General features: G+C 57.6%; 1 protein-coding gene across 4 annotated transcripts; it reads left to right on the plus strand.

Annotated features, from left to right (window-relative positions):
- Positions 1-8,210: 8,210 nt before the first annotated feature.
- Positions 8,211-10,662, plus strand: LOC142066801 (gap junction beta-5 protein-like). 4 transcript variants are annotated; one of them, XM_075114777.1, is made up of 3 exons: positions 8,211-8,505; positions 9,218-9,274; positions 9,447-10,656. In XM_075114777.1, the coding sequence occupies exon 3, from the start codon at positions 9,471-9,473 to the stop codon at positions 10,296-10,298; it is 828 nt and encodes a 275-aa protein (XP_074970878.1). In that variant the 5' UTR covers positions 8,211-8,505; positions 9,218-9,274; positions 9,447-9,470; the 3' UTR covers positions 10,299-10,656. The 4 variants fall into 4 exon arrangements, with proteins under 4 accessions (XP_074970878.1, XP_074970876.1, XP_074970879.1 ...); XM_075114775.1 differs by lacking the exon at positions 9,218-9,274; XM_075114778.1 differs by lacking the exon at positions 9,218-9,274 and having other exon boundaries at positions 8,211-8,274.
- Positions 10,663-11,164: the final 502 nt, after the last annotated feature.

Here is an 11,164-nt window from a genome sequence, read left to right on the forward strand (position 1 = left end):
CATCCCTACAGCTGGTTGGTATTTTTGGGGGGCTCTTTTGTCCTATTTTTAGGAAATGCCAATATGGATTGGGAACTTTTTTTGGGTCTGGGAGGGAAAAGGTCAGCTTGAATGAATTTCTCAATCTGAACTGAAAACAGAGAGGGGCAAAACAGTTTGCTAGCTGTTTTCCAGACAGACCTACTCCAGCTTCAGATGGCAGCTAATTAAAGTGCTGACATTTTAAGACACGATGATGCAAAATCTCTTGCTTTGAGCCAAGTCTGGGCCCTTTTCAGAGTTCAGTTCACACATTTGCTGCCCAGAGTCCCCGGGAGCAGCACAAGCAAATTAAGGGGGAGGTGATGGGTTGTTTTTAATACAGTATTTTTCGTGGGGTGTGAGCAAATTTTTAGCCTTCAGAAGTACATTGTAATGTCAGACTGCCTGGGCAGAGATCTCCAAAAAAAAGCTGAGCATTGTGGGAGAGGTGCCTCTGAGAGTGAGTTTTGGCTCAAACCCTGCTCAGGCAGGGAGAGCAGGGCAGGGGGAGTCTCAGCCCCACGGAACAGGGAGCAGGGGCAGGCTGGAGCAGGAGAGCATCCCACACCCCATAAATTGTCGCATCACCCCAGCAGCTCCCCTCTGCATAACCAGAGTGACACGAAGCCCAGCTGTGCCCTTTTCCAGAGGGCTGGAGGCTTTTGGGGTACCCCTGGGAGGAGCGGGTGGGCTGCGGCAGTGCCATGCACTGTGCCGTCTGCCACCAACAGCGCAGAGGGGAGACGCGGGCTGCGAGGCCGGGGCTGGCTGGAAGGGAGCGAGCTGCAATCAGGAGATGCATTGTGGCTGTTGGACTGCCTGCGCGATGCAGCATTTAGGAGACAAAGCACAAAAGTCGGCTCGGCTCAGTGGGGATGCGGGAGGTGATTTGGGGGAAGGAGACGCTGTCCCTGCGGGGCGGGAGGAGGCTGGCAGGTGATGGGGAGCAGGCAAAAGGGGAAAGAGCCTGACTGATCCTGGCTGCTGCAAACAGTTTCTGGTTCCAACCCGGTGTTGCACATCTCGGGGGGTGAGCATGCTGCCCCACTAAGAATATCCCCAGGCTTGTTCCCAGGAGGGACCTGTCCACACCAGCCCAAGGGATACTGATGCACCCGGGTGAGGGGGTGACCGAGATGCAGAGGGGTGGATGGACAGACAGATAAACAGATCTTGGTAGGCTGATCTGGAGGGAGGGGTTGATCAGGGCACAGCAGAAATAGCTGGTGGGAATGGAGGGGGAAGCACCCTGCTGAAGAGCGCAGTCTGGGGGGTGTCACAGGGCTGATGGTGCTGCCCCTCACTCTGGACACAAAGGGGCTTGTGTGGGCACTGCTGGGGGACGGTGTCCCGGCAAGAGTGGATCTAGGGACACCAGTTTGTCCTCCCCCATCAGCAGGCTGTGCCCGGGGAGGCAGAGGGACATGCCAGCCCCGAGGATGGGATTGGGGCAGGTGGGTCCCACCAGGCTGTGAGGGGCACATGCAGGGATGGATCTCACGGGCAAGATCTGCAGTGTTGGGGGGAGCTTGCCCAGGGCATCCCCCTGCACAGAGGCTTGAAAGGCTCAGCTATCTCTGTGCGGGGGCCCTATTGCAGTCACAGCCCCGAGCTGCCTGGAGGCTACAGCTGCAAACACCGCCCTGGGGTGAAATGCTGATGCTGGGATGCAGAGCATATCTCTGGCAGAGGCCTCTAGAGGCAAACGATCCCATAGCCGGGCATTTTGGGCCAGAGGGATGGTAGGTGGCAGGCAGGGTCTGCCTTCTTGGGGTTCCCAAGGCACTGAGTTGGGGTGCGTTGGAGCATCTTAGCCCCCACTGGCTGCTCTGCCTTCTGCGTGAGCAAATCTGTCCATCCCCTGCCCTCTCCAGGGTTAATCCTCAGCTGCCTCCCTGAGCCTGAAGCCCCTGCCTGGCTGTGGGGGTGCAGCCCCCAAGTCCCCACGTCAGATGTTTCCCTGCTCCCCCATGGACCCCTCTGTCTGCCGGTGGCCAGGAAAACGCATGCCCAGTCTGCAGGAGAAAAATCTTCCTTTTCATGTGAAGGGAGCTGGCAGATTTCTGGTGTCAGCAGGAGAGGGATGGGTCAGCAGCAGCATTCAGCTTTGAACTCGCTTTAAAGCCCCGTTCCTCACAGCCATCCCTTGTGCTGGGTGGCTGGGGCCATCCTACCCCAGCCAGGCAGGCACCCACAGAGCGCCCAGACAGCTGCATGGGTGCTGACAGGGGCAGCTGGGGAGCAACAACCAGCTGTGTGGGGTTCAGCCCCCAGGTCCTCATTAAAAAAAAAATATATATATATATTTAAAAAATATATGTTGGAAGAAACTACTTTATTAGCTCAGCAAAGAGGCTAAGCGCTGTGAGCTCTGCCATACCAGCCCACTCGCCCCGGGGAAGCCGGAGGCCATGCAGCCGCCCCGCCGCAAGGTTGGTGCGAGGCTGAAGGTGAGCTGGCAGCTTCTCCCCGGGAGAGACATTTTCTGCTCTGTCATCCTGAGTTTTCTGCTCTGCTTTGCCAGACTGTTCCAGGGAAGGCAGCCGGCATCGCATGGTGCGTTCTCCCAATGCCATCTAGTGTCTGCTCTGATGGCCCCAGACAGTTATTTTAAGGCATCAGAGCTTATTTATTGCACAATGATCTTTGAGGGCCAACAGGCTGCTCGGGCTGATTATTAACAGCGGTACCTGCAGCACAGATAACTAACTGGTGAGCACACAGGTTGGGCTTGATTATTTTTTCTATCGCTCCCGTTTTGCACTAAAAGCTCACCCTGGCAGGATGGAGCGCGAGGATGCGATGACATGTCCGGGGTGATTAAAGTCTTTCAGCCTTCAGCCACTTGTCTTGTAGCCCCGACATCACCTGAGGCTTAATCACTCAGAGAAGTGCTGTCATGTCCTATTGTTGCTGTATTGGGAGCATGACCTCTTTCCCATTTAGCTGCCATTTCAAAATAATATAACTTGCCAGGGGACAGCCATGACTCAGGAGACTGGTAATAGGATATAAAGACTTTGACCTGTGGGTCGCCCATTTGAATGCTGCCAAGGTCAGCAGCAAGGGCAAAGATGTCATTTGCACGATGATCATTTGGCCAAAGGACCTGATACAGACGTAACGGGGCCCCTTTGCAGCAGTCAGCAGGGGCTGAGGGCTGTCATGGGCTCTGCTCCCACTTTGAGAGCATCCTGGGACCCTGACCCTCCCTGCTGGGTTTTAGGACCGGGTGACTGCCCATAGTCCCCTCCAGCTTATGAGTTTGCCCTCCATGTTCTTCCCTTGCCATCACCGCAGGGACATGGTCTGCACAGGCTGGAAATGCTCTTCTGCCCTCACAGGGGCAGAGTGGCACAGCAGCATCTCCCCTCTGTGCCCTCCTCACTTGCTTCCCAGTGCAGAGAAAGGTTCTGCAGGACAGGTGTGCCCTGGTACCCTGCTCACCCTGTCCCCTTCTCTGCTCACCACCATCAGCTGCGATGATTTGGGTCCCTGCAAACCTGGTCCCCATCCTCAGCCACCACTGACCATGTGAATTTATCTCTTTGGCAGCAAACCACCTCACCGAGTCAGTTTGATTCCATGATTAATTAAGCTCTCCCTAGAAATGAGGTTACTCCCTGCAGTCTCCCTTATAAATGTTAGCAGATTAGCAGGTTCTGGCCACATTAGATGGCCGCTACCAGGCTGGGCTGTGGAGGGTTTGCCTGCTCTGATCCAGCCAGTCCTTACAAAAACACGGGTTTGCCATAGGAGAGCTTCTGAACAGACCCAACGTATCTGCAAACCCCTGTCCTGGCCACGTGAAGGAAACCTGCACCAGGGGAAGCATTAATATCAGCAGCTCCTGGGGCAGCTCAGGGTTGATGCTGATATGAGGCAGCGAAAGGTCCTTTCAACACCTCTGTGCTGGAGCTGGTGGGTGCCGTGGGGTACCGCACATGGGCTCCCCCACCCCACAGTACCCACGGGTCCAGCCACAGCAGGACCACGGCCCCTGCACTGCTGCAGCATCTGTTCAGTGATGCTGGATCCAGATGCCTTCGCCAGGCAGCGCTGGCCTCCGTGGGCGCCACAGCCCCCTCCTCATTAGCACACTGCCCTCGCCCCCTGCTGTGCCAGCAGGGCGGTTTAATTGCTGTCAGCCTCGTTAGCAGTGCCGCCTTCTCACCATCCTCCCTTTAATTGCAGCCTCCCTCCTTCTCCAGCAGTGCTGCATGAGATGCTTTGGGTAAGAACCTCTCCAGGGCCCCATGGGACCTGCTAAAAACAGGGTTTGAAGCCATCTCACCCCTCTCCCTTCCTGCTGAGCCCCTGGCTGCGGTGCTGGGGCTGCGCTGGCTCTTCCTGTATCTGCTGGGAGATGGGAGGTCAGCCCCATGGCATGTGTCCCTCAGCCTCCAGCATCTACAGGACCTTTCACCGACCTTTTCTGGCACCCTATGCCACAGGTGGAGCCCGAAAAGTTGTGGGAGCCTCCCTAGGAAATCCCTGGGGTTTTTGCAAGGCTCCCGAGGCGTTGGCGGCATGGGGAGGTGGCGACTGCCAGCCTGAGCCCCGGGATGGGGGAGTGCGGGTTGCAGCGTGGCTGGGAGCCGTGGGCCGGTGGATGGGGCCAGGGAAGGGGGGGCACAAGGGCTGACCCAGGCACAGAGCAGCCAGCGTGGCTGCAACAGGACAGACACTCACGAGACTTTCCCAGTGGTTTAGCCAACACCCAGCCTGCTCTGTGTGTTTAGTTTTCACTGATCTGTTTGGGTTTTTTAATTATCTGCAAACAAGGTGCCTTCTTCTTTCAATAACAAGGGTGCTGGGTAAAGGGAGCAGTGGGGGGGGCTGGTCTGTGCAAAGAGCGCTTCCCTGCCGCTCACCACACGCTCTGTAATTTCACCCAGGACCTATTTTTCTGTATTTATCCAGCATCAGTAATGGGATTCTGCCCTGCTAACCAGCATCTGCATGCAACAGCAATGAAAGCAGAAGCAATTCCTGCTGAGTTACTGTGTAAAAGCCTTTGCAATCATCTTGTGCTATAGACCTGAAGGAGGGTTTAAATATAAGGCTCTTTATTAAGATGAAAATAGCCCTTTCCCACTGGTTTTCTGCTGGCTCTTTCATGCTGCAGGAGCCCTCCGGTTGCGTCAGGGCCCAGCTGTCTGTGGGCTGACACGTCTAACCGCACCGGACGACTCCCCTCCTTGCATCGTCAGCACAACGTTAGTAGCGTTGCAGCAGCTGGAGGAGGCAGCGGCTCAGCCCTGCCAGTGCCACTGGGGAGCAGCCGCTGGCCACGTGTGTTTGGGATGTGTCCCCCAAAACTTCCTCAGCCGGACTTTTCTATTTTTAAATATCAAACTTTGCAGTAGAAAACCCAGCTATCACCCGTGGTTTCACCCGGTTGAAAGTGAAGCAGAGACCTCAGGACCTGCCTGGTCGTTGTGGTGCCTGGGAGCAGGGTTTGCTGGGACCCTGTGAGTCCCTGGAGCTGGTGAAGTTTAGCAGATGGTCCTGGAGAACTGCCGTGTGCCTGTGGGGTCCTTCTCTAAAGAGAGGACCTAGACAGCTCACTCTTCACAGCATGAATGTAAAACACATTTCCTTCCTTGGCTATTACTTTTAATGCAAGCCAATAACCCCCAAACGCTTGCTGGCCACCCGCACGCCCCAGCCTGGCTGCTGGCACCCTCAGCAAAGGCACCCGATCTTGGAGATTGGCTGGAGAAAGCAGGAATGCATCACCCGTGTGGTGTCAGGCAGCTAAACCTGCAGGAGCTGCTCACGGAGGGATGGAGATGCTTTGAAACATCAGCCAGCAATGCCCTTGGCTTCCCGGGGAGCAGAGCAGTCTCCAGCTGTGCTGAGGGGGTGAAGTAATGGGCACAAGGTTTGCTGTGCTTTGCATCTGCAAAATCTGTCAAGGAAGGGACCAAAAGGACAAAAAAATCTCTGAATATTATTGTTATTATTATTTTACAAAGTAGAAAAACTTTTCTTGCAATTCCAACACCTTCAAGGAAAAAGCAACATGCCAGTGGCCCGAGGAAGCGTTTGGCTTTTCTACAGCAACTTCTGTCTAACGATAGCAGAACTCCCTGCAGAGCGGGTGGGCTGATGGAGATGCCCTGTGCAGGGCAGAGGGCCCTGTGAGCTGTAGAGCGGTGGCATCCTCAGATGGCAGCCAGAAGAGCACCCGGGACATGCATTGGCACAACACACTGGCGCCCTGGAGGAAACCCTGTGCCTCGGTGTGTGCAGCAGGAAAATGGGTATAATCCTATTTACCTGCCTCCTCGGAGCTGGCTGTGGTATTTGATTCATGTCAGGAGCTTGGCTGGTGACTCCTGGATGAATGACGCTATATAAATGCAAAGTGTTATTAATATTTCATGTTGTAGTGAAAATGTACTAATGGGGCTTGTTCCTGGAAGATAAAGTGCTGCCATTAATACACCTCTGCGTCCCCAGCACTGCGGACTCGCAGGGGCTGGCTGGTTTTGGCTGGTGGAGGGTGCAGCCTTCGGCACCCCCTCCTTCTGCCTCCAGAAAACTGAAATCTCCGGCAAATTTAAGCGGTGGGCAGGCAGCTCTGGCTGCGGGAGCTCGGTGCCCACCAGCCCGCGGGCAGAGGATGCACCACGAGCGCTGGCTGCAGAGCAGAGGCATTGCTACATGCCGTGGCTGGTGTCTGCTGCTGGGGAGGGAGAGGCAGCAGCAGAGCAGCTCCTGCCTCTTGCTTCACCTCACTCCATGTTATTCTGTCTCCCTGTTTAGTTGTTTTGTGCCTCCACCAGGTATTTGCCAGGCAGACGGGAGATGATCTCCACTTTGGCTTGGCCGGACAGTCCTGAACAGCAGGACACAGAGGAAAGCTGTGTGGCTGCTCACTCTCTCGTCCTGCCATCAAATCAGGGCAGGGGGACAAGGGGGGTCACGGTGGCTGTGCCTGCCATCCCAGAAGGGCCACTGGGTGCTGTGGAGGGAGTGAGATCTGCTCTGCCTGGAGCCCAACGCTGGCAGAAACTGCCCATCACATCTGGCCTCTCCCCAAAAGAGGGGATTTTAACCCAGAAAACAGCAAGCTACGAGAGTCTCTTTGGACTCCCCCAAGCCTGGGGGCGCCTGGGGCAGAACATTCCCCCCCTGACACTGCTGGGATGGGTGCTGCGCCAGGCCCTCCCCACCTGCCTGTTGGGGGCCACAGCCCCCAGGAACCCCCTTCCCGGCACAGCCACTGCACAGACACGTTAAAAAAAAATAAAAATGGGCTTGTTTGATTTCAAACTGCAGAACTCTTCCCTGGAGCCATCCGCAAACAGTGGTAATTTACTTTACAGCTGTTTAGATTTGTTTCTCTACATTTTTTTTTAAACCCAGTGGAATTGCAAATGAACCGTGTGTTTGTTCCTCAGATGACTCCAGCCATACCTGAGCTCTTGCACCCCATGCAGCAGCACCCGCTCCTTGGACCCCCACCCATCTGACCCCCACCCTTGCTCTGTGCTCCCGGCTGCACCCCAGAGCTGTGAGCCAGGGGTCAGGCCTCAAAGAGGGGCTTCTCTGAGCTGGGGGTTCATCTTGGGAGGGTTCCCAGGCTCTGGCAACAGGGAGGGGGTGATAGGGAAGAGACTTGTGCCAGCTTCCAGGTGTGGGGAACACAGGAAGAGTGGTTAATTAATTCCCAGTGAAATAACCAACTGACACCCACTCATCAGAAGGTGGGGAGGGATAAAGGCTCTTCTTAAGTCGTTGCAATGGTGCAAAGTTTAAGTAAAAAGGGATTATAAAGAGAGGTGTTTGGCTGGGCGGCTCCTGGTGCCCCAGGCAGGTGCTCCCAGGGCTTCGGACATGTCACCAGGGCAGGTCTGAGCAAGCAAAGATGGGTGTGACCCCACCATGGAGGGGATGGAGGGACCCCAGGCTGTGCTGGGCATCCTGGCGTTCCTGTGGCAGCTGGGGGCAGACACCCTGAGCATGCACTCTTCCCCGCCGTGGGGCAGCTGATGCAGCCCTTCCCTGCACAGCTGCAGGATTGGGCCCCCACGGCAGCCCTTCACTGCAGGAAACCTGGCAGCCTACGGGACATGTGGGGATCTGCCTCAAACCCTGTCCCTTCCCCCTGGGAATCTCCTCCTCACTCCCAGGAGCCCAGGGATGACTCACGCGGCGCCTCTCGCACCGGGCGATGCGCTCCTGCCGTGGGCAGGCACCGACCGGCAGCAGTGCCAGCCTTGGCAGAGGGACTCCCCGCAGGTAAGCGGCATGAAAACACTCTTCTGCTGCAGCCCCCAGCCCTGGTAAGGCAGCGCTGGGGCTGGGGAAGGTGTGTCTGCCACATGCCGCAGAGCCCGACCCGATGCCGGGGTGATGGGCGCATCCTGGGCTGCTGCCGAAGCGTGCGCGGGGAAGGAGAAATCGGGGTTTTGCGTGTGTGTCCCCGGGGATCTCCCCAGCGAAGACTGAAGGTGCCGGCTCCTGCAGGAGGTACGTGCCCAGGGAGCGTCTGCGGCCGCCCCAGCCCCGTGCGCAGACGTGTTGCACAGGCCGGGCTGTGCGGAGCAGCGGGATGTGTTCACCCCCAGAAGCGCTGCCAGTGAGCGGGAATCTTGTGATTTTATTGAGAGGCAAAATGTTTAAAGAGGTTCAAACACAGCCCTGGGATTCCCACTTGGCTGCAGACCCACACTGCATGGGGTGCATTTATCTGGCATGATGCAATCCAGGGTCAAACCAGCTGCTTGGGGTCCTGGCGCTGGTACGGGCTGACATCAACCTGAGCTGATCAAAACTGGTTATTGTGGCCGCCCAGCCCTGGGTCAGCACCTCGGCGCTGTCTGGGGCTGTGCAGCCCCCCCCAGCCCACCCGTCGTCTCCGCTCCGCGGTGTCTGCTCGCTGTGCTGTGCCATGCCCGGCGCGTGGGCACGGCGTGGGTCGGCGCACGGCTCCTCCTGCGCTGCCCGGGTGGGGGCCTGGAGGCAACGGCAGATTCCAGCGATGGGAGAGGACATGGTGGTGGAGCTGCTGGGTGAGTCATGCCCCGGCTGCGCCTATTTGTCGTGTGGCTGGGCCAGACCTGGCAACGTACGGGAAATTAATAACAAATACTTGGGCAATGGGGTGAAAGATGGGGTGGGTGGTGCAGGATGGCGGAGGGCTGAGCACGGCAGTGGTTGAAGGATGCTTTTGCCACAGCAGAACCGGGAAGCTTTGCCAGGTCTTTGCAACCCCACGGAGACACTTCGCCCAGACCAGGTCTGTGCTGGGGCACATGTCGGTGTGCGTCCCCGTGTGCGAGCAGAGGCCAGAGACCGTCCCTGAGGCCACGCGGGTGGCAGCATGGCTCAGTGGTTTGGGGCACACAGGTGCTCCAATGGGGACTTCTTGCTGCTTCTTTGGTGTCACTTTATCTTCTCTCTCCTCCCAGGCTAGCTAACGGGATCAGGGGACCATGAACTGGGGGGTGTTCGAGGGGCTCCTCAGCGGCGTCAACAAGTACTCCACGGCCTTCGGCCGCATCTGGCTCTCCGTGGTCTTCATCTTCCGCCTGCTGGTCTATGTGGTGGCAGCCGAGCGGGTCTGGAGCGACGACCACAAGGACTTTGACTGCAACACGCGGCAGCCGGGCTGCACCAATGTCTGCTTCGACCACTTCTTCCCCGTCTCCCACATCCGCCTCTGGGCCCTGCAGCTCATCCTGGTGACCTGTCCTTCCCTGCTGGTCATCATGCACGTGGCCTACCGGGAGGCCAAGGAGCAGAGGCACCGCGCCGCCGGCGGGGATGACTGCCGCTGCATCTACCCCAACCCCGGCAAGAAGCGGGGCGGGCTGTGGTGGACCTACCTGCTCAGCCTTGTCTTCAAGGCTGGAGTGGACGTGGTCTTCCTCTACATCTTCTACCACTTCTACAGGAACTACACCCTGCCCCGGCTGGTGAAGTGCGAGCTGCCCCCCTGCCCCAACGTGGTGGACTGCTTCATCTCCCGGCCCACCGAGAAGAACATCTTCACCCTCTTCATGGTGATCACCGCTTGCATCTGCGTCGTGCTGAGCCTCGTGGAGGCTGCCTACCTGATCGGCAAGCGGTGCCGCGAGTGCCTCCTGGCCGGCAGCGGGGAGAGCTGTCGGCACGGCCAGGCCTGCACGCCCTCCAGCACCGAGCCTGCGGGCACGGGTGGGCAGGTTTTCCATGGGGTGGACTACAAACCCCCCACAGCCTCCATCCCCCCCACGGCTTCCAGCCCTGGTACGCTGCCCGAGGAGGAGACTCTTCCCTAGAGCTGCCTGGGGAAAGCAGGAGCCGCTCACCTGCCCTGCACCCTCCTCCTCCTCCTCCATCCCCCTGGCCCACATGCAGCAGCGCTGGGGGTGGCAGCACCTCGGAGTCAGGCTGTGCCCGAGGGCTCTCGGCTTCCCCCATCCTGGGGAAGGCACATTACATCATTCTGATGAATTTGGGGTAAAAATGGGTGCTGTAGGACACGCATCAACCCCAAGAGCCGATAGGGACAAGAGGCTCCGCAGCAGCTATGAACCAGCAGCGGTGCCCGGAGGTCAAGCCCAGCCCAGCCAGGCCGGCTTAGCTGGTCCTGAGGGTATCCTTGCAATAAATAAAAATTTCTGTCCTGCAGAAGTGATGGCCAAAGAGTTTGTTCTCCTGTTCCTTGGGTACAGCGCTGCAAAGAGGAGAGTAAGGGCTGCATCACCTCTGGAAAGGCGCAGCTCCAGGCTGGATTTGGACCAGCCAAGGTCTGCCAGAGAGAAGCCACTGAAACGTGGAGCAGCTCCTGGAGCTGGGCACACGTGATGGCTTTGGCTGGAGGCAGGAGCGCCACAGCCAGGCAGGTAGTTTTTGGGATGCACGGGGTGTTATGAGGTCTGTGCTGCCCAGGGAAGGGTTCGTCCTTGCACCCAGCAAGTCAACACCAAAATGTCTGCTGCATTCATTGGGCACTGGATGCAGGTGAGCAAGGAGGACCGCTTAATTATCACACTGTAATTTCAGGCTTTAAAAAGAAATAAATAAATTCTTGATTTAAGATGGGTGGCTGGGCACAGCCAGGCACACCCAGGGGTGTGAACAGTCCTGGGACCCACGGGTGGCAGAGCCCTTTGCAGCTGTGGGCTGCCAGGGACAGGCTGGA

Source organism: Phalacrocorax aristotelis, chromosome 20 (genome assembly GCF_949628215.1).
Source record: "Phalacrocorax aristotelis chromosome 20, bGulAri2.1, whole genome shotgun sequence".
Classification (NCBI taxonomy): Eukaryota; Metazoa; Chordata; class Aves; order Suliformes; family Phalacrocoracidae; genus Phalacrocorax; species Phalacrocorax aristotelis.

Coding starts and splice junctions, on each gene's coding strand:
- LOC142066801 (XM_075114777.1), top strand. CDS start 9,471: ATGAACTGGGGGGTGTTCGAGGGGCTCCTCAGCGGCGTCAACAAGTAC.